Source organism: Lissotriton vulgaris, chromosome 7 (assembly GCF_964263255.1).
Source record: "Lissotriton vulgaris chromosome 7, aLisVul1.2, whole genome shotgun sequence".
Taxonomy (NCBI): Eukaryota; Metazoa; Chordata; class Amphibia; order Caudata; family Salamandridae; genus Lissotriton; species Lissotriton vulgaris.
Window position 1 is genome coordinate 87247083 of NC_141695.1, and position 27386 is coordinate 87274468.

The following is a 27386-nucleotide window of genomic DNA, read 5'->3' on the forward strand; positions in this document are numbered from 1 at the left end:
ACAAAATAAGACAACTACACTGGCTTTCTCCTGTGAACTGTGCTCCTGGGAGTCAGTGTGCATGTGCAGAAGAGCAACTGGAGTGGAAGCACAGTGAAGAGCGGCAGGGTAGAGTACAAGTGCACAATAAATTTCTCTTGAAACGTGTGTCTGTGAAAGCAAGACCTCTGGGGGGAAAAGAATGTCCCAACACCAAGCCGGTGGCTCAAAGCCACAATAATGTCAAACGTTTTCTTCATTAGATTCACTTGAATGCTCTATGTCATCACCTATCTTCATATACACACAGGCCCACGCCACGTGCTACTATCTGGAATGACATCACTATAGAAGTGTTAACTGTGACATACGTAACCTCTGTGGAGCCGGCCTGTTGTTCAGTCAATAGCATTGACAAAGACAAGATTAGACCTACCAATACTTTTCTGGCACAGGCTTTTCTGCAAAGTTGAAATGATAACCACATTTTATATTTGAAATGTACTGTACTCTGGAGTCTTGCAGGACATACTTTTTGAGTCGTAGTCACCAGAGAAGGACTTTTTTCACAGTCACTGCTGCCAAGCGCAGAGGATTGTTTTTACATCTCGGCCGGTATGAACCTTGCCCTGAATATGCTGTAATAACATCTGATAGAACAGCCTTGAGCTTTGTTCCCAAGTACAGTGTGTTGAGGTGCATGGTCTTTCTTCTTTGGCTGCTAGGATCGAACCACATCCATGGATTGTCCGAGCACCCACTACATCGAGGAGTGTTCTCATTTGCATCTATAGTGGTCGTCAACATCACTTTTGTTTATGGTTTGGTTTTCCCCATTCACAACAAAGTGATTGGAATGGTGATTGTAGGCACAGGCTTAACTTTTATCTCCCTAATTCTAATCATTTCTGACTAATGCATTTCTCATGAAGATATGTAGCTTCGAATGAGTGTTATTCTAGTGGTGATTATGTTGTGTCATTTTCCCCAAAAGTGCCTTATATTCATTACAATCATTAATTCAACAAGATTCTAGTGTCTTTTAAACTGATTTCTGTTTGAGATACCTGTACCAAAATGGTTGAAAAGACAGCAATTCCATTGAAAGTAATTCTGGCATTTACAGAGGTATATTGAAATTGCCTCTTTTGAGTGGTGCTTTCTGCGGTGCCAAACTGGAGACCACTGTCTGCGTGAAGCGTTACTCACAGTAAGCGCAAAAATGCACATTCACTCTTGGATTAGTGCTCCGAGAGAAGTCGCTTCTAACTTGTCTGTCCTAGCACAATTTACACCTGGTTTTACATCAGGGTATCAGGCTAAAGGTCTGCATTACTGTAATCACATTGTATGTACGTACGTATGTATGTGTGTGTGTATATATATATATATATATATATATATTTATATATATATATATATATATATATATATATATTACTTGAGCCATCTAGAATTAGTAAGGTATCGTGAGCAGCAACACTGAGAGGGCTGTACTTTTTTCTGCACACCATTTGGCATATAAAATAGCCAAGGCTATTTCGGTTTTGTGGCTGGCTCCAGAGGCATTCTTTTGGTAGGTATACAATAATATACTGATTAGTTAAGCAAAAAAAGAAAGCACAGTACATAGTCAGTTTCATTGATGTAATCGTTGCCACATAAATGTATTTCTTTCTGTTTGGTAACCTTTTTAACAACTATCTCTGTAAGTTTCATGCAGGTGACATCGCTAGCGTGTCCTTTGATATATTTCTCTCTTCGTTTCAAAAATACTGCGGCGTTTAGTTTCTGCTGTTCAGTATTGGTATGTATTTTTGCATTTACACATACATCCTCTGTAGTGCTCAGTTGATAGGCAGAATAGCACAGGATGCACCTGTGTACCAGTATGAACACAGTTCATTTTTCTGGGTTTTCATTATTAATCTGACAACCCAGTCATGCATATCTCCTTTTCAGTACTCCTGTCTGTCTGTCTTTAGACTCTTGAATACATAAACTCTTCAATACTATTTTTTCAGACTTGATGCAAGTTTTCTTCCCATTAGCAAAGTGCTATTTTGGAGTGCGGACAATTCAATATTCAAAATGACTCTGTAGGGCTTTATTCAGGTCTGAATTCAAATCAGACAAAAGCCTTGCTCAAATATTGTTTTTTTTTCTCTCTAGTGTGATTTTAGGCCGGTGAGAATGAGATTTGTGACTGGAAGTAAATTTTTCATTATAGTATGTACAAAGATTCTTCATATATAGGATATCCAACTATAGTGTTTTTGTTCAAATAAGACTGCTCTTTGGGTTCAGGCCTACAAACCCATCTTCTTCTTGAAGACATGCATGAGGACAAAATAACTTTTACCACAAAGTATTTTCTGTTCTGGTTCTATTTTCAAGGTATCCAGTTCCTCTTCTACAGATTCGCCCTTTCCAGAGATTTTTATTCAACCCTTCATCCCAACACAAAAATGATTGTTTTTGATCATTAAAGCAGTTGTTTAAGTACTTGTAATACTATACCAGAGAATGTTGGATTGTTTTGAGATTTTTCAAGACTGGCAAGAAGGCCATAATGGCCTAGACCTAAAATCTAGGGACACTTTAGGTCACATTTTCTTTTGTTATTTGTGAGAAAGTACAAATTGCTGGGCACGGAGTGTAGCTGATGATCCTGGAATAATTAATGTTTTTTGACCACTTGATTTAAAACACTTTGATATTGGCATTGATTCCAATGCTGTAGGTTGATAGGAATGACATGGTAATGGACATCCTAATTTTTGTATACTCTTAGGGAATATTTCAGCATTGGTTTTAATACTCTGCGGTATTCTTTGCTTGTTTAGCCTCAACTATTTTTTGAACATCTCCTTTTGCACTTGTATTTGTTGTATTCTTCATATATTTTGAGGTTTTGTGTGTAATGTGGTTTTCTATTGGCTAACTTGGCATTTACATTTTTGCCAACTCATAACACAGTATCAAAATATTTAGGAAAATATTTTACTGCGTGAATCTCTTCCTTCAGTTGAAATACACTAATGTTTTGGTCAGGAACACACAGTAAATGTATAAAGTTCTTAACAGCGTAAACTAAACCCAAAATAACTAATTTTTGTTTACGTAGAAGGTAGAATAAAAGTGGATACAAATAATCTTCCCTGAAATAATCTTTAGGTGGATTATATGATTATCTGTCCTTTCTCACAGTTCAGTGGGATTTGACATTTTTACCATTACATTTAGGTAATTTCATCAAACCTTAGTGAATTTTGCACATTTCAAGGCATTGGGAAATTAGTAAGTATGTAATACTATGAAATGCCTTTTCTAAAACTCATCCGGGTTATTCCGAGATTGCGGCCTTTCTTGCAATTTCATCATAGCTGCATACTCTTCAGTGTGTGTTCTCTGGTGCACGTTAAGATTCCCTTTCTGACTGAAACTTTTGTCACATTCTCTACACTGATAAGGTCGCTCTCCTGTGTGTATTCGCTTGTGGGTGATCAAGCTGGACGAGCTGAGGAAGCCTTTCCCACAATAAGGACATGTGTGGAGGTTTTCTCCTGTGTGCATCTGCTGATGTTTCAGCAAGTATGACGCAGAGCTAAAACTTTTTCCACACTGGCCGCATGTGTGGTACTTATCCCCCGTGTATTTCTGAGGTTGGCCCATCAGTCCCAATGAGAAACTGAGGCTATCACTCAGATCAATAGATGCATGGGATTGGTCTGTCAGAGGCGACAGGGGTTCCACATCAGGGGCCTCTATAGGGATCATGGTCTCCAATAAAGCCTTTTTATGTAAGTGTGTCTTCCTGTGTTTGACAAGAGTTCCCTTAAGGCCGAAACTTTTACCACACTCAGTACACTGGAAGGGTTTCTCTGCCCTGTGTCTTATCTTGTGTTTAAGAAGGACTATCTTGTCAGTGAAAATTTCCCCACACTCAGTGCATTGATAATATACAGGTTCTGGTATTTCTGGAATTTCTGGCTCCACGTTTGCCTGCATTTCTTCTGTATGTGTTTTTTGATGTGTAGAAAGATGTTCCTTTCTACCAAAGCTTTTGTCACAATCGTCACACTCATAAGGTCTTTCTCCTGTGTGTGTTCTCTGATGCCGAAAAAGATTCCCCTTTGTACTGAACCTTTTTTCGCAGTCAGGACACTTGTGAGGTCTTTTGCCACCACGTTTTCTCCGCTGTGGCCTATGGAAGCCCATCTTACGACTAATGGTTTCACGGCATTTGGTATTCTTTCTCTGGTGTCTACTAAGATTTGTTTTATACGTAAAGCTTTTATCACACCTATTGCATGGATAAAGGCCTGGTTTGTTTACCTTTTTTACTTTTTCAAACCCGATACCCGGCCCCAAATGTATCATTTTATGTTGAATTAGATCAATGTTATGCCTGAAACTCTTTTCACATTCATCACAGTCATAGGGTCCAACCGTTTGCTGTGTTTTTGGTGGATAATCAGGAGTCTTTGAGCTTTTCTGACTACTTTCAGATTCTTCATAGTTATCTAAACTATCTAGTTTAGAGATTCCGTCATAAGAAGTGGAATGTGTTGACTGTTTGAAACCGTTTTCAAATGCAGGAGATTGCTCTCTTCCAAGGTCCTCTTTATTTGCTGACCATCGCCGTTTTCTTCCTGGTTTTCCTTTTTTCTCAGGTTTCTGCACCACCTTCAGCTTAAGTTTTCCAGTTGAAGTTTCATACAGAGTTGTTTTTTTCGTAGAATTTATTGCATCTTTGCTTTTTCCTTTTCTGGCCTTGGTTCCCTTTCCTGCCAATTAAATAAAAGTTAATGTATGAATATGAATTCAAAGTACTTTTTAACATACTAGTAGCCAACGATTGACTTACTCCATTAATCAGAAGAGGAACCACAGATGAGCAAATTATAACTTAACATCCACAGTTTTAGTAAAAACATGCCACGGACGTAGATGCAGGCAGAACAGAGGCTCTTCCAGTGATACAATAACAGCGGAACACTTTAGTTCACAAAATCAGTCCTTCTGATGAAAATAAATACTTAGGGTCTGCTTTAAATTTTGGTGGAGCACAGTGTGTCAGGGTGTAAACGTTGCCTCCGCTAGCCTGACGAAATGCCGGCAACCAATGTCAGAGATAAGCGTTGGCACAGAGGTTATCTCTATTCATCGACAGGAACACTGTCTCTGGGATTCATTTCAATGTACAAGAAGTTTGGGGGATGACTGCTGTACGTTTAAAAGGCCAATTACCCAACTTTACAATGTTATTGTTTTTCAGATACAAACTTTTAAAGTAGGAGTTTATTCCAGGAAAAACAAACAACTAAAAACCTCCCACACCCTGGGTTTTTTTTACGACGAAGCTGGGGGCTTTGGTAAGGATAAAAAAAAAGAATCCTGTCCCTCACAGGCAGGTTTTGCATGGCAGGGACTGACAGGAATTTAAAGACTGAACAGTTTACCCTAAATGCGGGTGAGGCAACTGGGACAGTGTAATGTCCTTCCTCTGAAAGACCCTACTGCGCAGGCTGTCAAAGGAAGTTTTCTGTCAACTGAGCAAACAGCAGTTCCTTCACTAGAAAACTTTAGGTTTGCAAGTTTCTAAATGAAGTAGGCAGACACAAGGTTTGGCAGTTAGGGTAATAAGTTGCATTTGCAATGGGGTATCATGTTTGCCAAATTTTAAAACACCCTTAGTTTTACATTTTTTTACATTTCAGTATACTTTTTATGTGGCCAATCAAACTCACAGATTGGAAAATCACTGTTCAGAACTAAATGTTGCTTTGGATTTTATGTTTTGCACCTTTGTGATTCCTCTATTTTTCAGAATTCATGGTCTGTCTGGTTTGAGATAAGTACCTACAGCTACTGATAATGTAAGTTCTACAAATTCTTTGAAAGCAAATAATTATGACATTTATTACATAACTGTCTGTCACGTAAAGAAACAAAGAAAACAATAGAAAATAGGATATCTCACATATGCATGCAAATACAAATTTCAAGAGGTGTTGAACATGCTATCATCCTTAACAATAGTCCCTCAGGCGTGATCGGCCATGCAACGCAGGTGAAGTGGTACCTAGCCTACTGCCAATTCTGCCCACACAAAATATGGCCTGGGCTTTTGCAAAGTCCTGTACTTAGGATCTGGACATTGCACTCCTGCTCCCAGATCACACTGAGCAGACACTTCAGCTTTGCTCAGCAGACATAAAGTGCAGACCATCCCCTTTTACCAAGCTGTGGTTTGAAGTAATTTCCCCCACAAATTCACCACTTCATGGTCTAGAGCAGAGCCTAAAGAGGCGTGATTGCAGTCCTTGTGCATAGCATCTACTTCCTGGAGATGCTCAGCATCTCTTTAAAAATTGCTCAGTCGGATTTCAGTCAAGGAAATTGGGGTGCAGCCTAGGTTTAAGAAGGCCTAGCGCTATGCACCTCTTTTCTAAAGCGGTTTAAGTCTTTAAGTCTAGAGTAGCAATGTTGTAGAAGTGGGAGCACTTGCTTAAGTGTCACCATGTGGAAACGATATGACAGTATGTACTGATTGAGTTCTCTGAGGTCTAGAATAGGTCTCAAAGAGCTGTATTACCTGTTTGGGTGGATGTATATGTTCTGGTGACATTTTGTGAACACATGGAGGAATGTTTGGAGGATTGTTGATAAGCTCTAGACAATGGCTGGGTCCAAACTGGAATAGCATGGTCAGCAAAAAAACGATGGATTTAGGCCCAGATCTCTGTACTGGGATGAATGTATGACATTGTTCTGTAGTCTGTCCAGAAATTGTTCTTTTTGCAAGCTCTAGACAACACCCATTTGTCAGTTGTTGTTTACTGCCAAATGAGAAGGAACTGTTGAAGATGTCCCCTGACAGGTTAATGATCGGGGGGGAGGGGAGTGATGGGCAAGTCACTGTTTACTGGAGGAGGCGGAGTCCCGTGGAGCGGTATCTCAGCCTCTGGCTTTACAGTTGTTTCCTCTTTATCCTCCTCTGAAGAAACCTCTTATGGAGGAGGGCTGCTTGTTTCCTTTATACGAGGAAGTATTAGCGTCAAAAAATGTCTTTTTGGAGCCATCACGGTAAAAGGAGCAACGAAAAGAGCCACGGTTAGGAGACTGTAATGCGCCCATAGATTTGGCTAGCTTCATATCTTTTTTTCATTTTTTTTAAGATCTGATCTACTTCAGGTCCAAAATGGTGTTGCATATTACATGTAGTATTTAGAATAAACTGTTGAACTTCTGGTTTGAAACCAGAAATTATTAACAAAGCGTGTCTCCTGAGTAACACACTGGTATTTATTTCTTTGTTTGTAGTGTCAGCCGCATCTAAGGCACATCTAATCGATGAATTAGAGATGAGCTTCCCTTCTTGTACTAAATCTTGTACTTTAGCCTTGTATTCATCTGGGAGATACTGGAGCAGTTGCTCCATTTCATCCCAGTGAGCTCCATCATATCTGGCGAAATGGGCTTGGGTGTTAGCAATGCGCCAGTGATGTGCATCATGGGCAGCTACTCTTGTACCAGAAGCATCTAGCAGCTTAGATTATTTGTCTGGAGGGGAGCATCTCCAGAAGTTTGTGAATTAGCCCTTTTACGAGGGTTAGAAACCACTAGGGAGTCTAAAGGCAACTGTCCTTTAATGTATACTGGATCAGATGGAGACAGTTTGTACTTTTTTTATTTTTACAGTTTGTACTTTTTATCTATTCTAGAAGTGAGAATTCGAGCTCTGACACAGTCTTTAAATATATAATCTACATGTCTCATCATGCCCTTAAGCATGTGTGCTGCCTATTGTTTCAAATAAGAAATCTTCATCAAGTGATTCTTTCTATAAATGTACTCCACGGTACTGTGCAGCTCTGGCAACACTTCTAAATACCCTACATTATCATCAGGAGGGAAGGCTTCGCAGGGTAAAGATCTGTGTCATCTGCTGGCTGATCAAAATCGGAATCCCTCCACAGGTCTACTGGTAATAGATTATCTTCCTCATTTACATAATCTAAATTATCTTCATGATAATCATCAGGATGTGACGGTGGAGAGTCCGGCAGTGTAGTAGGCAGTGGCTCTGGTGTAGGAGAAGGTGGTGGTGGTGTAGGGGAACGTATTGGAAGAGGAGGAGGAGAAGGATTAGTCCCAGTATTCGTCTTCTTCAGTGGAACTGTATATGGTACTAGCAGCTTGTCCCGAGGTTGTCCGGTCTTATTATTTGTTTAGGACCCAAACCGACGGTCTGCGTACCTCAGTGTGTTTTTCCGATGCACCCAGGCTAAGTCACACACTGCATTCGGCCCCAGTATGTGTGAGACAACGGGCAGTCCCCCTTAGGGAGTAGAGCGAAGGGTTACTTACCACGCCTCCATGTGAACGCAGACGCCCATTGAACGTATACGCCCAGGTGCTTGATTGGTATCCTAATTTTAGAATGTTGCGCGATTTGCAGTAATTGTCCCCACAGATACGCTCATTCCCGTGTGGCCCCGGCGCCTTATTATTTTGTATGTACGACCCACATGGCATAAAGGCGACCCACATGGCATGACGTGCGGAACGTAACGGCAATTGTGTGCGCCTCGCGCTTAACGCATACGCCCATTGAAGGCTTTTGCTCCATGTCACGCCCCCAGCGTTTGCCACGCCCCCAGCACACGCTAACAGCACAACATAGACTTTTGCAGAACGCTTTGTTTTTTGTTGTCAGGCCGTGCCCCGCCCACGCCCACAAGAGACTACTTTGCTGCCACGGTTATTTTACCTTTTAAATGTATATGGTGGGCGTCTGCATAGCCTATGTACTTCTGCTGCAACTGCCCTTTCCAATGCTGTATTGGGTGTTGTGATTGGTGCTGTGGTTACTGAGATTACCCGCCTCAAAGGTTTGGGCTCTCTCTTTATAATAGTAGTATAGATGTCACGAGACTCTGGTTTATGCTTTTGATTCAGTTTAGTGGGCAGACGTTCTGTATCAGGATTGATGTACAGTTATTTTGTCTAGGATCTGTTTTGGGAGGTGGAAATTCAAAAATATGATCCTGCGTTCTAGGAGGAGCGTCTTTCGATTTCCGCAAGAATGAGTTCGGTACCGGAATATACTGTCCTTTTGGTGCGGAAGACTCCAAAGACAATTTGTATTTGGACGTCGAATGTTTCAGCTCCGAAGTGTGTTTCGGCTTCGAGCTACTAGGTTTCAGCTTAAACCCTGTTTTAGGTTGACTCGGTCCCGAGCCTGAAGACTTGACTACTTGTTTCTGTGCCGGACCTGAAGGTGGGGTGTTAAAAACTTCGTCTCGGTGCTGATCGTGACCCAAAGGTAGGGGTGGCACAGAAGCCTTATGTTTGATAGGATTTGGATTTTGGGGCAAGGGGTGTTCTGTACACATGTGATCTTGACTGTGGCCCAATGGTAAGTCATCTTCAATCTCAGAGTCAGTTCCAGGCACTAAGATGGTCTGCTCCTCCATCTCCTGCCAGCCACCCCGCCTATCGAACATTACTCCCAAATAACAAAACCTGTCAGCTGTTTCAATTCTTTGGTCTTCTAAGAATATGGGGCAGGGGACCCTCCTTAATTTTGCTGCACAGGGCATGGTGTAAGTTTTAGAAATATTCACCCTTAGGCCTCTGTCCCTCATGAAGGCCGTACATTTTTTCACTGCCCTCTGTATTCCGAGCCTTGTTCGTGACATTAATTTCGCATCGTCGGCGTATAACCAGGCAAGACGCAAATTCTAGCATAGCGCTTAGATCAGCAGCGCATTTAAAGCAGATAGCCTTGAACTCGTGAATAATTTTAAAAATACCCGTTTTGTATTTTATTTAACTGTTGCTTTAGTTGTACCTTGTTTTTAGCGCCCCTCACTTGCTCCATAATCGGCTATCACCGCATTTCGCGGGTCCTTCTTCCCTTGCTTGTAATTTAGGTAGCGCCATCTTGGGTGTAATTTAGCACGGCAGCGCCATTCAGGGCAGCGTGCTAGGCGGCGAGAACACACAAAGGTATTTAAAGCGGGCTGGAAGCGTAAGCAGGACCTTTGACCAGGCAAGACGCAAATTCTAGCATAGCGCTTAGATCAGCAGTGCATTTAAAGCAGATAGCCTTGAACTCGTGAATAATTTTAAAAATACCCGTTTTGTATTTTATTTAACTGTTGCTTTAGTTATACCTTGTTTTTAGCGCCCCTCACTTGCTCCATAATCGGCTATCACCGCATTTCGCGGGTCCTTCTTCCCTTGCTTGTAATTTAGGTAGCACCATCTTGGGTGTAATTTAGCACGGCAGCGCCATTCAGGGCAGCGTGCTAGGCGGCGAGAACACACAAAGTTATTTAAAACGGCCATGCCTGCGCGCAGCGTGAGCACGCCAGAGTCCAGCCCGTCTGTGCCCGTCCGGGCCCAGACGGGCCTAGGGCCAGAACCCTTGGTCCAAACTCCTGAAATGCGGATAACATACTCTCGAGAGAACATCATGTCGCTGCGCGCTCCTAAAAAGGTGTGGTGTAAGTACATCTATAAAGGATCTAAACCTTTCTCAGCCTGTAGGACATGTCAGCTGATCCAACCGGACAAGGGAAAGAACGCCCTGTCGATGGCTCTGCTGAATTGTAGATCCCTCCCGTGCCACGCGCTCGAAATCAATTTCCTGAAACAAGACCACGATCTGGACATCCTGTTTCTGACGGAAACTTGTATTACAGCCAGTTCGGATGCGGACATAGTTCGAGCCCTCCCCCCAGGTTTTCCAATATACCACCTGGATAGACCTGTGGGGCGGGGGGGCGGCATTGCCATTATATACAGAGACAAGTTTGTGTGTAGGGCGCAGAATAGTGATGTTCAGGACTGTGAGAGCTGTCAGTTCTCACTGTGGACGTCCCCCACGGTAACAGTGTCAGGCGTTCTGATATACCGGCCTCCAGGGGGCATGGGTAGCTTTGTTAGCTCCCTAATGGAAACATTCACGCAGCTGGCCTCTTCCACGACTAATTTTATGGTGTTAGGGGACCTGAATTTACACTTCAATGAACCGGCGGACTTAGTGGCCGCTGATTTGCAGTGTGATTTAAATGCATATAATCTTAGTCTAAGCAACCCAGGAGCCTCGCATTCCAAGGCCACCTCCTTGATCCCATCTTCCCGCATATCCCGCACCTTAGGGCTTTGCCCGCTTGCCCTCTACCGTGGACAGACCATTTCTTGGTCCCGGTTATCTTGCAAGTTGATCCAAGAACCGCCCCTTCTCCGAGAATCTATACCTTGGAAAGAGCCTGGTCCAGGTTATCAGTGGATAACTGGATCGCCAATCTTGAGAGCTCGTGCCCTCCCTTAACCTCGGACCCAGTAACGGCTGATGCGGATTTTGAGCTGTGGGTGACCAATTCCCTGGATGCCATCCTCCCGAAAAAGAGAGTGGCAAAGAGGGGAAAGAGAATGGGGTCTGCCCCATGGTATTCACCGGAACTGTGAATCCTTAGGAAAGGATGTAAAAGGTTGGAGAGGGCTTGGAGGAAAGATTGGGGGGTGGCCAGTCGGGATGAATACCGCGCAGCAATTAGAGCATATAAAAACGCCCTTCGCTGTGCTAAGGCCCAATTTTTCGAGGAAAGAATAAAAAGCTCCTCCAACTATTTTAGAGAGACTTTGAAAGTGGTAAAGGAGCTTCTCAAAATCCCTGAGCCCCGTTGATTCAGGATAACCCGGCTGAGAAGTGTAGGGAGTTGGCGGAGTAGTTCCACTTAAAAATAGAGAACATCATAAGCGCGTTGCCTCAGGTTGAGCAGAGCGCAGACATGGGCAGTCAGGTAGGAGGAGATCGTGTCCTATTGGACACTTTTTGTCCAATACCTGTGGCAGAAGTCATGAAGGAGCTGGGATCTATGAAGAGTGGTTCTCCTGGGGATCCGGCCCCAATGAGGTTTCTGAAACAGGTGGCATCTGTTATTGCGGCCCCTGTTACAAACCTGATTAATTCATCCCTTGCCCAGGGTGTGGTGCCGCCGAGCTGGAAAAGAGCAGTTGTAAAGGCTCTCCTGAAGAAACCTAATCTGGATTCATCGGATTTGGCAAACTTCAGGCCTATCTCTCTGCTGCCGGGGCTTGGTAAGATCGCAGAAAGACTGGTTAATCACCGATTGGCAGACTTTCTGGAATCCAATGGTCTGCTACGAGAGTCACAAACGGGCTTTCGGCCAGGGCAGGGCACAGACACTGCCCTATTGGCAGTCGTTGAGGAAGCCAGGAGCATTTTGGATTCAGGAGGGTCAGTAGCAGTGATCCTCCTGGACCTCAGTGCGGCTTTTGACACTGTAAACCACCAAGTGTTGATCCAACGGCTGTCCAATGTGGGGGTGGCAGGAGTGGCGCTGCAGTGGCTTTGGTCATTTTTGTGTGGCCGTACCTATCAGGTCTGGGAAGGCATCGAATGGTCAACCTCTATCCCCCTCCAGTGTGGTGTGCCACAGGGCTCTTCATTAAGCCCCACATTGTTTAATGTTTATATGGCCCCCCTGGAGGATGTGGTTGCCCCATTTGGGATAAAAATCGTCAGCTATGCTGATGATACTCAGCTGGTGGTTGCATTGTCCCAATTGGTGAAGAACCTGGATTCGCTGCGCCTATGTATGGCCAAAGTGCACACCTGGATGTGTGAATCGGCAATTAAATTAAACGGTTCTAAGACCGAAATAATGCTGCTAGGGCATAAGACTCCCTCACTCCCTTCGACCATCTGGCCCAGTTGCCTGGGCGAGCTCCCTAGCCCTAAGCAGGAGATCAAGAGCTTGGGGGTTTGGATGGAGCAAGACCTTTCCTTCAAGACCCAGGCTAAGAAAACGGCAGGGGTCTGTTTCGGGCTCCTCCGTTCAGCCCGTAAAGTTTTGCCTCTCCTCCCTTTGAAATCGAGGAAGCTACTCATTCAGGGGCTGATCATTTCAAGGCTCGATTACTGCAACGCTATTTTCCTTGGCGCCCCTGAAGCAACGTTCAGCAAGCTTCAGCGGGTTCAAAACGCTGCGGCTAGGATGCTGACGAATGTGCCAAGGAGGCAGTCAGCTAAACCCGCCTTGAAGACACTGCACTGGCTGCCAGTGCGGGAGAGGGTTAAATTCAAAGCTCTCTGCACAGCACACAAAATCCTCCAGGGGAAGGGCCCCCCTATCCTAAGGAAGTTAGTGGTGCCCTATAAAGCGAACAGAGCTTTGCGCTCTGACCAGAAACATTTGCTTCAGGTTCCTAGAGTTAATAAGGCCTGTACTGGTGGTAGAAGATTTTCGGTTCACACAGCCACTTTCTAGAATGCGCTTCCGCTGAGAATGCGCTTAGAGACTTGCACTCTTCGTTTTCGGAAGCTTCTGAAGACACATCTATTCCCTATCTGATGTGACTGATCTGGCTCTGTGGTCTTTTTGTTGCTGCCTGGACAAGCGCTGGGATGCCCGAGGGTAACTACGCGCTATATAAAATTCCAAATAAATAAATAAATAAATAAATCTCCTCTTCGGCACCTTGTGTGTTGAATTCCGCCTGCTCGGAATCTTCGCCGAAGATGTCCGGCGTATATTAGAGATTCCAGCTCGGCAATTAACGACGTCGAGACCGACGATCACGGAGAGTCTTTTTGGATCGAAACGATCTGCACACGTCACAGTCCTGTTTGTAGTGTTCGGGGGACATGCACAGGTTGCACACTTAGTGCCAGCCAGCGCGCCGGTACTTCACATGGCACAGAGAACAGAATTTGAATGGAGTCCATTCAATCGACTGCGTGGTGGACTGTCCATCCATGAGTTTCCTGATCAAAATTAAAGTTTTTCTTCGTGGAGAAGTGGGATACGGGTACGATATCAATACAATTGAGGGTAGAGAGGATTGAGCATCGAGGGGAACCCGGAGAATGGCTTTGAACCGGAGCGCAGCAATTCACGTCCGAAACTGATGGCAGAAAAAAACACCCTAACAATAGAGTCGATGCCCATGCGCGTTATTACCGAAAGGAGGAGTCACCTTATCTCATGACTGGAAGGACTTCTTCGAAGAAAAACAACTTGCAAACATCTGGACCCAACACTAGCTGCAAGGAGTATGCAAAGCATGTGATCTAAAGCAAACATGCCCTGGACAACATAAAACCCAGCTAAATGGTTCGCTGAGTTGATTACGGAGTAATTTAATCATGTGAGGTGCACAACTGGAGGCATAATATTTACTCAAGCTGTACTCCCTACACTAGCTCTGGTTGGCAAACACTTTTGTCAAGTGACTAATGCACACTGTTAGACTCTGCTGGAGGTGCTGCATCAAACGAACATGGACGATGCATGTGCCCCAGATATACTGCTGTGATGTTACCCCAGGTTTAGGGAAGCAGCGACGTCAGATTACAAAGCTTGGGTCTGAAGCAGGAGTTTCCAGGGTGGGTTGTTAGTAAGAACACATGTCGCTTCAAACATTCACTAGTTTTAGTCAACAATATTCAATCAGCAGTAGTCAATACTTAACATATGTTGTCTTGGGGAGGCAAGCTGACCAGCCTGGGGATGCGGTGTACCAGAACCCCAAATACATATTGTTGTGAGTCTACTCTTCAAGGTGGGAGGAGCGTTGAAATTCATCTAGCATTCTTGTTATTCAGGGTATGGGATCATGAACATGACTTGGCTGGAACTATTGAGGAACAAACAATGAGTGGGCCAAAGTAGACAGATAACAGAAGTGGAATATTCTTGACCCTGTGTTTCCCTGCTATAGTCTCCATAAATGTTAGACTCAAATTGATGCAACATACCGGACACCAAAATGCTTAAACCACATATTACAGAGGATACCGGACACTTGTCTAAAACGCAACTTGGCTCTTCAAGACTTGCACCATATATTATTGACATACCCCCCTGCGATCGACAGAGGACTCATAATTTGCTAAGCAGAACTTTTTAAAATCTAAAGAGAACCCTTAAGTCTTCCTACAATTCATACTTGGTGGACATTACTCACCAGCTGTTGCTCGTTCTGACTCTTTTTCCTTCTCAAAAGGGGGTTCTTCATCAAGTAGAATAATCAAGGGAGGGACAAGTGGACCTGTAAAAAAACAATGTATTAGGGTTACAAGTACACAAACCAAAGAATCACAATTAAAAAGGAAAATTAACTATGTGGGAAGATAAACTTGAGAACCAATTTGACTTTAGAGTTTACTCACATTATCTCAGTCTTACAAATTAAAGTGCTGAGAGGCTGATCATCAAGGTATTTTTTTCTATCTTTTGAGCAATGGTTCTCAGGAGTCACATCTGTCCAACCACAACAAAACTGAGTGGGCACAGATTGTTGAATAACATACATGCATACACTTGTTATATGCATAAGCACAGATGCACAACAACTTTTTAATTAGCGTATGTTCGTTTTTCGTACAATACAATTCAGTTTTGCAGTTTTCAACCCCTGGTCTCTCCAACAGTTTACAATGAGTAACATGTATGGAGAAGATTGGTCATGCATGTTAGGCACAATTTTCCTCTGGGTTCTAGGGTGTTGGTGACCACTGGGTTCATCTAAACCAGACTTGTACTATTTGCACTTTACCCTGCCAGCATGGCTATTGCTCATGTTTTGTTTAGCTGTGTAAATATATTGACTGTTTTAAATCATATTAATGTTTGTACAACACTTATGTACCCAATACTTTTTTTACCACTGTGCTACACTACTTTTGCCTCAAATTGCCTGGACCAGGTTCATCATCAAAGAAAAAAAATATTGCAACTTCTGAATAATCACAAAATTAGCCTATTCTGCATAACTCTCATGTATTTCAACCTTTTTTTAAATTTTTTTTTAATTTTTTTTTAAATCTATGAAACATCGACTCTAATAGAAGTCATTCCTGGTCACAAAAACGGTATACATTTAGACACACACTTTTGAGACAACAAGTAAATATGCCGGTGCTATATAAAATATCCAAATTAAACCTTGAAATGTGGTTCAATTATTAAAAGTGGTTTCTGGGGTCACTTTCATGCAGAGAAACTGCTGACCTAACACATCCGATAAGGGGAACTGGAGATATAATTAAAAAAAACTTTTAATGCAAAAATAGCCAATTGCTGTGGAAGGCCAAGTTCCTGAGTGAGATTTCAAGCCACCTGCGATGGAGTAAGGATCAAACACACCACCAGGTTTGTCCTGGTCAAAGGTTTTACCTTCTGAATTAGTCTTTTAAGTCCCAACCAACCACAGGAGAACACTTATAAGGCCTCCAGTAACTTAGGTGAGGCACCGAGACACTCCCAGGGTATAACACAGACGCCAACAGCAGAGTTCAGCTGCCCCTGCTCAGCTGGGTTTTTCCAGGAAAAGGCCTATTGCAGCTTGTCTCCCTAAATCCTGGAGTCTACTACTTTGTCCTGAGAAAAACAGGGAGCAGGTGAGTCATTCAGAGCCCATTCCAGGTTACAGATAGCAGTTCCAGTCCTCTTTTGATCTTCCCAGGTCCAGACAATATTCTGAAGTGGGTGCCTGGAGATGACACATTTATGCCTGGCACTAGCAAGTGGGGGAGGATTAGTCCTTCCTAGCCAATAGGGTAAATGTTCCCAGACTAAACTTTTGCAGCAGTTCATGTTTACCTCACTGAAAATAGGCCCAAAAATGAATGTCCCAAATCCAAGATGGTGAAATTTCTTCGTTCACACTTAACTTAACTTGGGCTCTGAGAGTTGGGGAGTATTCTCTGGTAATCCTTGTGGCCTTCCACATCTAACACTAAAATCCAGTTTGAAGTAAACACCGCACCCAAAATAAACAGAGAGACAGAAGTCTGATTAGACAAAAGGAGGGTCCTTCAGGAACCAGAGCATCATGTTCTCTCCAAGTGTGACCCAAGTGTTAAATGTGAAGCAGGATTTGACACTTGGGTGTCCAAATAAGGCCCACAGCCCCCACCTTGAAAATTCTGTTGAACTTGGAGGAGTCATCTCTGCCTATTTAGTTGAGTTTATTGGTTTCTTCAGTGAGGCATTTCCCACCGTTTTAAGGCTTGAGCATAGGCTTAGAGCTGCCAGAGACTTATGGTATTTAAACTTCTAACATTTTAAGAAAGGAAAGAGTAATGTCCTAAAAGTGACTATTCCTTAATACTTATTCATAATCTGACTTTACCACTGAATTGAAATTAATAGCTGTTTACAATATTTTCTAGCTGCTCCCATTCCGAGATATAGTATTAATATGTTAATCTATATTGTCTTTCTATATAGGCCAGCAAGGTATGCACCAGTGGAAATAGCTCCCTGGGCCTTGTCACTAGAGGGACAAGGTAATATTATTTTGATACGTGTCCCCTTTTAAAATATCAAATATCATGTTTGGGCTAGTTACTGATATTTAAAAGGGAGCTTTCTCCTATGAAAATGTTTTTATAGCAGGTTGGGTTGCAGGTTTAAAACCACAGCAGTCATGCTACAATGGTACACCCGAAGCTATGTTTCCTCTGCCACTGTAATGGGCAGTATAACTGGGACTGCAGTCCACTTGTGACATTTAACTTCCACATCCTGGGTACAATTTGTACCATATACTATTGACTTATAGGTAAGTTTAATATACAAATTAAGAATATGCCAACTCAAGCATTTTGAGCACAGGCAGTTTACTACTGGTAAGCCAGGGTGAAGTGCACAAAGTTCTAAAGACAATAAAAATAATAGGGTCTATCAAAAACGAAGAATCTGGGGGGACCATGCAAAAAAAGTAGATTTCTGACAGTGACCATCATAGATATGTGGAGAATGCATGTGCGTAGCGTTGCTAAAAGGTTTCAGTCTTCATATTAGAGCTTGAATTTATAGAACATATTCAGTTGATAGAAAACAACCTGAGTTTTTTTTAAGTTACAACCGTTTTCAAAAGATAGCTGACAGTCAATGTAAAAGTAAAATCATATTGTTAACTGGTGAGGGCAGGTGAGAACCAATCACAAGCCATGACGTTGTAAGGTTTGGTTTTGGACAGAATTAATTCAGTCTTGGTTGAATTGAGTTTTAAATGTGCAGCAATCTACTTTCTGTGCTTTCAATTTTCCTAGTTGCTTATATTTTATTGCATATCTAACTGTGCTCAGTCTCCTTCCTGCTTCTTGCACCCAGTCAATGATCCAATGCATACAACAGTCAGGGGAGAACGCAATCCTATACCTCGCCTCTTACCTTTTTTCTAACCAATATAAAGCATTAGTATCCTTTATCTACTTTGTTTCATACACAGTCTCACTGTTTGAAGTAACTACTCGGTTTTGTGGGATTCTAGTTCTTTTTTTGCCCGAACGTTTTGAGTAATTATCATCATGGCTCAGGTAGAAAATTACATAGTAGAAAAAGCAGGACAGCAAAGGAAACCTCCTGGTGAGCAGATTAGAAATCTTATCACCCAGTTTTTGCGTCAGTCAGTCTGCAAAATAAGTTTTCATCTTAAGTGGTGGACATTGGAGGACATTTTTTGAATGCTAACGGGCATCTACGTATGGTGGCTGATTGAGTGATAAAGGATTTCTTCGCTGATTTACTTGATTTAACAAAGTGTGAGATGTGCGTAAATGCTCTAAAGCTTGTCCAAGGTTCTGAAAAGTATTTCTGAAGTTGAAAGCATCATTAATCTCGGCAAATAATTTTCTTCCAGGGTGACCACTGATGCTTTTAGAAACGAGGAACTCGTTATGATTTGTGATTAAAGAGACATGATCTTTCGTAGAGTGGACCGCATCACCCTGGGTGTATCCTCTGGCTGTAATGATTGTTTTTTGAGGACTAAGGATGATATTCATGGCAGTGATGGAGGTTGTGTGGAAGATCTTGAACTGAAAGAGGGTAGAAAGACAGCAAAGAAGAGAGCACGTAGAGAGAGCAAGCTGTTGCAGCAATAAAGGTTGTGAGGTGAATTATAGAAACATATTTTTGGGCCGCAACCACACCAATTATTCGTGAGCAGGGTAATACACATATGTTGAGTTAGTCGAGGTGTTACATCAGGAGTACAAGTGCAAGAACATGTGCAAGAACATGATGTTTCAGCTGTGATCTTCATTGAATGCTTGAGTTCCAGGAAAAGGTCGTAACTATGTAGTGCCTTTTCAAACACACAAAAAGCACCACTTGGCAGTGCAGGAGGCAAGGGACAGTGGGCCATTTTTGGCAATTCCGCTTTAGCTTGTTTATCTGAAGTTAGTTTTTGCTGCTACCTTTAAAGTTTTGCACTTTTAATATTACTGTTTTTCTTTTTTCACCCAAAATTCTGAGTCTTTCATAAAGTGAATACATTTATAGTCAGATTTTACGAATTTGGGACCCAATGGCTCAAATATCATGGCAATACAGTTGGTGTGTGAAGTTGACATTGATATCAGAAGTCTAGACGAGTTTTATTCCTTTGAGTCATTTGGTCACCATATCTGCAGAAGTAAAGTGTGCATATTTTATGAAAATTGCCAAGAGTTCTCGTACAAAACAAGTATTAATGGTTTCTAGATGCAAGTGGTCTATGACTGAGCATGGCCAATAACCACATTTGCTCCCCTATGTAATCAGAAAATATATGTATTTTGCAATTTTAAGGCAGATGAATTACTAGCAAAAATATGAGGCAATCTTTAGAAATTTTGATCCTTTTAAATAATAGGTCTAACTCACCTTTGGCAGCTTTTTTCTTGAGATCCTCATAATAGTGTGGCTTTTCATTATGTTGGAAAACTGACAATAGACAAGAAAACAAGATCAGCTTGGCTAAATGTGCAAGCAATTGTTCATTGTATACTATGCGAGGACACCAAATCACTCACGATGCTTACAAGCGGAATGGTTGTTTCATTTATTTTCTATTATTTGTTTAATGGCTTGTGATCGTTACAAGCGTTATGCTTGCTTTTATTATTTGATTGCAGAATTTATATGGTGAACATTTGCCCACAGGTTTCTTTGTTCCCTTTTCTGGCCTGAGGATCTAGAGCTGAGTTCAGCAGAATAAATACATTCTAATCAGAGTAGTGCTCCAGGCTTTAAAAGAAAATAAAGCTGCATCACCTGCTCTCTTGTAGATACACAGAAGATATCTCATACAGATTAAGTACATCCAGTACAGAATAATTGCCTGCTGAATCATAAATATGTATGCTATTTATCAAGTGATGCCAAAGGTTTGTGCGCATTCTGTTGTTGCTCATGACAGCCTCTCTTACAGCAGGTTCTTGACTTAATACGCTACTATGAATAGCAACAACAAATCAGGCTTTCAGACTATGTAGCAAGCAGCTGACATTTTCGGATGACTACCAACCAACTATACAGATTGTTTCTGAGCCCCAATTTTGTCGATGCACAAAAAAAGGATATAAAAATGTTACGTAGAGTCAATGAGAAATGAGAACAGGGAGGAAGACATCTGAGGTATGAGACCCAATAGTTCCTGCCCCGGGACCTGCAAACTACATGCGGTCCGTAGTGTTTTTTACAAAGTGAAATACTTGGTTCTAGATTCCTGCTGAACTGAAAACTGTGCAGTTTCTTGGATACTCTGTAGTGACTATGTGGGGCTCAGTATTTATCAGGTGCTCTGTTCCTTTGAGCATGGCAGAATGGCAATTAACAGTCTAGTAACTTATGTCAGATCACAATCCCCCTGAGCAATTAGCACATGTACTATTTTTGTGTGGTCCATTTTGTAGCAAATACAACTGGGCTAAAACCTGTGATGAGTACAATTTGCACATGGGTTGTGATCCCATGTCGCCTGCAAACCTGCTCCCAGGTCTTAATTCTGTGTCAGAAGCAAACTGCAGGATTGTCTCACACACTGATCAGGCCTGAAATGTAGGACCATAGTCAAATCCAAAATCACAGCCACTGAAAAATTCAAAAAAGCTGACCTCAAATCCACCTCAATTGACTGCAAACTCTCCTGCTTGATATCATATTTTGGGAGGAAAATTTGTGATACCCTCTAAGGGGTTGTTTGAAGTTACTTGTGCTGACAACACCAATGTTCCTGGAACAACAATGGCGCTTCAGCACAATGCATGAGTAGTCGGCTCATTTCATCTCTAGCCAGCGACACCACATGTGTGCAACCAATGACAAAATACAAGCCTGGAGCGCCTCCCTTACTGCACTTTGCAAACAAATAAAATGACATCACATGGGAGTAGACTGGCCCAGCCAAACAGCTGAAATCTAAATACCTGGACTGTTTCAGGACAGAGGGGGTGTACAGATGAGGAAAAACAAAGAAGAGGGTAGCATCAGCTCCATTCAACTACCTAATTCAGACTTCTTTTGTTTGCGGTGCTCCCCTTTTGAAAAGAACCACCTTCCTGTGGCTCAGGGGATATTCAGTCTACACACTGCATAGATAATGGAAAAGATAATGGCAACACAAAGGGGAGGCAGGGATGCGGGACAAGGGTCAAAAGCCCCCCACAGTCAGATGGTCATCTTACCTGGTTACACACAGTACTCAAGAGGGTATTTTACAAAATGAGTTTACATTATACTTCTCAGTAAATGCATTTGGGCGGTGAATCTATAGCACCACCACCTTTGCATTGTTCGAGAGACAAAATTGGAGATGATAAAGAGGATACTTGGCTGACTGATCTGGTCTGTGGATGCAAGACTTGCATTATACAACTGTGGGATCTCTCCGATCTGCCCACAACCCCTGGCCTCGCCTCCAAAAAGCGCTTAGAGACCTGCCGGTGATTAGTGCTATACAACTACAAATACTTAAATACAAATACAAACTGGGATCCATGGGCCGCCTTAACCACTTGGCATCGACAAGGAAAAACATATGTCCTCCAGGGCTTTTTTTTTTTACAGGGTTTTATATAGCGCAAACTTGACCCGAATCGGGTATCAGAGCACTTTACATAGCACCAGTTGCATTAAATGAGGACACATTCATTTTTATTAGGCACGGGGAGATTAAGTGCTTTGCACAGAATCACAGGATGTTCATTGTCATTGCAGAGACTCGAACCCAGTTCCCCAGATTCAAGGTCGACCGCCCTAGCCATCCTGCCAACTCCTCTCCCCAAGCTTTGAAAGCAGCCTGGTAGTCCCTCGGTTTATAACATCATTGAGTCATTGTTCCATCCCTCCATTCCACCAGATGTTAAGTTCTTTGTCATTTCTGAAGATTAGAGTATGCATACAGCAATAGAGATGCACTTTCACGCTACTGAATAATCACATATTTTACCCAACAGCTTATCGATTTTTCCATGGTGGATGCAGAGAAGAATAATTAAAATTTTAGAGACCTTCTGATAGGAGTAGGACAAACAAACTGATCACATGTCCACCCAGTTAACATGACTCAATTTGCTGTGTATTGGTTCCACCCACATGTGAGTGACTTGCAACTCCCATGATCTAATACTCGGAGGGTTCTCTTAATTTTCTCAACCTTGGTGGCATGAAATGCTTAGCATCAATGAGATGAAAAATAACAGCAACAACTATTTTAGGCACATGGTGCACGTATTCTATGTGAAACAGGCAATGCTATTATTACAAAGTTACCTGTGTTTTTTCTTTTATGCTCCAGCTTGCGGTAGTGTGATCCTTGCTCAGGCGTTTGACTTAACGAAAACACAGATGTAATAACTGGATAATCTGTTATTTAGAAAACAAACACAAAAAGGATAGTTAATCATGGAGTAGGAACTGCATCCTGGTGGGACTACTCCCACCTACATCACATAGGTCGAAAGGCAGAAGCCCATGTAGGCGCAATGCTGAAGTTATACTCCTCTCCCGGAAATAGACATTTCCAACCTCTGTTGGAGGTCTATCGTATGAAAATCCCCCTATCTAAATGTATGATCTAGAGTATATACACATAAAAACCTGGACATTTGTAAAAATAAGAGAAGGAAATTCTCTTCGGTTACTGATAAGAGTAAATCAAGCTGTCCCGGCCAAAGCATTACGCTTCAAACTCTCCTAATCCAGCATATACGCAAGGGCTATCGAATATTTTAAGATGGGCATATTATCTTTTACAGGCTGACTCTGGCTCCTTAAGGCACATTTTAAAATTGGACACTTTTAGAGAGGAGTCGTCACAATACACTTTTGATAAGAAACTTATTATAGCTTTCAGTCTGTCTCACTGCACAGTAGCACTTTTACAAACTTGGACACCAGCACTTTTGAAGCGATTTTAAAGAATATGACCCCAAGATTAAGTTTCGACCTGGACGTAGAACATTGTCTTCAATTAAATCACTATACAGAATATACAAAAACTCTAGACTATAAACCCCCAGAGAAATACACATACTTCTCATTAGATCACAGGGTCTGGCGCTGTATTCTTTTACTGAGGTTGGGTATTCTCCCTTTGTAAGTATATAAACCAAAGTGGAATAATTATGAAAACATAACTGGGATGTGCGATTTGTGTAAGGGAGGAATGCAAGATCTAACTCATGTATTATCTGTTTGCCCTAACCCATCCCTTGTAGAAGCCCAGAGGAGGTATTTAAGGCCTATGAGTATCAGATATAATGCTTCTTTTCTACAAAGCTTAATTAAGCTCTGCAAATCACCAACGGATGAATCTTCTTGTTATCGACTGTATACATTTTTAAAGTTGTTTTAAAGTTCATGAAGATAATGTTTTAAAATTATAACTATTTAAAGCTGACATTATGACCTATCAGCCTCAGATACAAATTCACTTTCTCATAAGATCCATCTAAGCTATGGAAAAACCATCGGATGAATTTCTCTGTTATTAATTGTATAAATATCAAATGAGTTTTATCTTAAAGCTGCCTTAAGAAATTATGAAGAAATGTTATATTTAAAGCTGATTTTATGGGCATCATGATAAATGTTTTAAAACTATGTTTGTGTATTTGCTGACCTCAGCTTAGGTCTATATCAAATGTAAAATAAAACTTGAACTTGGTAGGACTACTGCTAAAAGATTAAATCAGTCTCTATGAAAGTGCAAAATCCCTACTTCCAAGATCTAGAAATGTCCACATGGAACCTTAATATTCTAATTTTGCTTCAGAAATTATTTTAGTTCCTACTAAGACAACTTAACCTCTAAGAGGAATTCCACTGCATCCCAAACACACTGTCTTAATATGACAGTATCCTCTGCAACATCCACATAGATACTTAGAAAGCCTCTTCATATCTTCATAGACAATGACATCCTTTATCTAAATACATTATCAATTAACATGGATTTTCCTATATCATTTGAAAAGTGTAGCCTGTCTGATTTTACATGAAACCTCTCCTCAAATACTGATGTTATCCTATATGGGAAGTTCTCACAGCCAGGGGATGCTTAAAGTTTCAGGTATCTGGGACACAGACTGGAATTGAAGGTGGCATTTAAAAATCTGCTTTGCCTGTCCTCACAACATCAGGCTCAAATATTGGCTACAGTTAATTGGCTTGTTCTCTGATACACCCATACCTAGTTTAGGTCCTATTTAAGAAGTGTACTTCATAGAGGAGCTAACCAGGTAATGCGCATGTGTAGTCAAGATGATAAAAGTACATGTATACCCTGTTGCAATATGGACACTAAGGGGTTTAGGCAGATTTGAGACCTAGGCTGTTGACATACACCAGTAATCCCTAGTTCATATCTCAGCTTCAAAGGGAGCATAGAGTTAGGTAATCAAGAGATCATCCTCAAGAAATGTTCTTGCAGGCCAAGCAACTTCACATCTGCAACCACAAACCTCCACACCTGGGCGTTTCTTTTGAAGCACACTCAAACCCTCTCCCCCCCCCCAGTTTAATGCCTCATTATATGAGGTTAGAAGAACTCATAAGGATACAAGTACTTATCTGGTCTGACAATGGTCTGACAATGCCACAAAGTTTTGGATTAAGTATTTTTCTTAAATACTTTCTTAGGGACTAAGGGCATGCAAACAATTGACTTTTCCCAGTGCTGTCAACATCACCGTTGGTGAAGCATGAGCAGGGGGTAAGGCCCAGATTTATTAAGGACACTTCTGCTACAGACCAATGGAACAAATCTACATTTTTTGGAGGTAAAGACTCACTCCAGCAGAAGGCTCCAGCAGTGTCCAGGGCAGGTCCACTTCAAAAGGTCAATCCAGTAGTTGCAGAAAAGGCCTCTAGTAACGTGTTGTGTCCCTGTAGCTTGAATAGAAGGTTACACTTATGACCCTTGAACTCCACTTCTTTGTCCTGGGTACAAGAAGGAAGAGTAGATCCAGTCCTTCAGGGCTCTTCTCAGCTCTCAGATATCAGGTACAGTCCTCAGGTCTAGGAAGTGTTCTCAGGAGGATACTGGGATGCCACATTTTTTCCTGTCGGTGGGGTGACTCATGGCCCCTCCCTTACCAATGGGGTAGAAATTCCCACGGTCAACCCCATACACTTTTGCAGGATTTCCTGTCAACAATCCCACAGTGTCCCTCTCTGCCTATATTGTAAATTGTAAATTCTTCTCCCCTTGTAGGGAACCTTTGTGCCCGCCACAGAGATGAGGTCTGAGAAATGATCAGCCCCCATCTCTGTGGTCATTTCAAACCAGTTCCTTGGGGGCCGTCTTCTCCCCACTGTGATTGAAGCCTGGCTTGCTGGGGGAACAAAAAAGGGCCTGTGCTTTTGTCATCTGAAATCAGCCTGAGACGGGGGTGTCCCTTTGAAGTAAACTAACTTTCTGGGCACTGCCCAAATGGTCATCATGCCAAAGGAATAGAAACACTGCCCCAGACCCAGGCCTTTGGGAGCAGCTTTCACACCTCAAATAAGGATGAGCATGCAGAGGGTTGCAGCTGGAGGCTAATGAAAAAGGAGCTTCCAGAGAGTTTAGGCAGGGCAAAGGTAACATTCTAAAAGTCCCATTTCCTAAATAGTTATTAAAAATCGTATGATACTAATAAATGTGGGCTTTGAATAAATATTACAAAGAGTCCAATAATTAAAACTTCTAGTCGTTTCCTAGATGGAGATAGCATTATTAAATTTAATATTGCATCAGAGTGTTTTCCTACAGAACAGCCAGGGAGGGACTTTGGGTTGGCTCCGAGTACCTGTCCTTGTGAACCCAAACTAGGGGTTATTTTACCTTGAGGCCCTGCAACTCACTAATGCATCTGAAAGATGTTATGGTTATGAGAAAAGCTAGTTTCCAAGAGAGGAACTGGAGAGGGCAAGAATATAAGGTTCAAAGGGCTGGTGGGGGAGAAGGGGGGCCATGAGCTTGGTAAGGACCACACTGAGATTCCACATCCGAGCAGGAAGAACTCTGGAAGGTCTAGCTTTAGCTAGAGGGACAAAAAAGAAGGAATTGTTCCCTTTTATGCATGTAAGCTGCTATGACTGCTAAGCAGAGCCATATTGAAATGCATATAGGCCTGTAGCTAAAGGACAAAATGCTGGACTGTAGGCTTAAGAGGTATATGAAAGTACTTATTTTTATATGGTTAGCCCCCACTTTTTGCCTGGTTTTGATGTGGTTTAGACTGTGATGCACAGGGTCCCTTCCAGCGAGGTCCCCTGTGCTCCTTCCCAAAAACATACTGCCAATTGATACTTCTGCCCCCTGTAAGTGCCTAGTAAGTGGTGCCCTGGGTACCTATGTCCTGGGAGCTGAAGAGGGTCCCCTGAGACGCCCTCATTAGGACCATGCCACTGCCCTTGCAGCTTGCATGCTCTTGTCAGATGGAAAACGACAAAGCCAACATGACACCCTGCCTGGGTGCAATGCCAGCCAGAACTACCAGTAGGTATAGTTAAGTCAACTCTCCTTCATTCATTACAGCCCTAAGGCAAAGTGCACTAAACCACAGGTGAGGGCATATCTGCATAAGTAGTTTTCCTCATCCCTCTTGCCAAGCTCGCAACTTGGGTGTTATTATCGACGACTCACTAACTATGCAACATCAAGCTATGCAGGTTGCTGCCACATGCTTTACCATCCTGAAATGGCTAAAAAAGATTATTTGGATGCTGCCAGATCATACCCAGAGAACAGTAGTCCAGGCGCTTGTCACCTCTAGACTGGACTACGGTAACATTCTTTATCTGGGGCCAAACAAGGAGGTGACCCGTGGCTACAGTTGGTTTCGAATTCTGCTGCAAGATTGCTTTGCCAGGGTCCTAGAGCCACCTATGTTTCTGGTCACTTGCGTGACCTTCACTGACTCAGGGTGGAGAACCGAATTAAGTTCAAAGCCCTGAGCTACATGTTCAGAATCAAAACAGGTGTGGCTCCCCAATATCTGCAGTCCTTAGTTCATCCCTATGTGCCTTCTCTTTGTCTTTGCTCGTCCACCCAAGGGAAATTTTATGTGCATAGAATCAGACTATCCCGGATGGGCGGCC

General features: G+C 42.3%; 1 protein-coding gene across 1 annotated transcript in view; it reads right to left on the reverse strand.

Annotated features, from left to right (window-relative positions):
- Positions 1-1403: 1403 nt before the first annotated feature.
- The window catches only part of LOC147700856 (uncharacterized), a 102917-nt gene continuing 76934 nt past the window's right edge, over positions 1404-27386 (reverse strand). The window contains exons 6-9 of the mRNA XM_086929757.1: positions 22572-22664; positions 19683-19742; positions 14992-15075; positions 1404-4769 (exon numbers count right to left, since the gene is read on the reverse strand). Of these exons, the coding sequence (XP_086785883.1) occupies positions 3310-4769; positions 14992-15075; positions 19683-19742; positions 22572-22664 (1697 nt within the window). The 3' untranslated portion in view covers positions 1404-3309. The remainder of the gene's footprint in view (positions 4770-14991; positions 15076-19682; positions 19743-22571; positions 22665-27386) is intronic.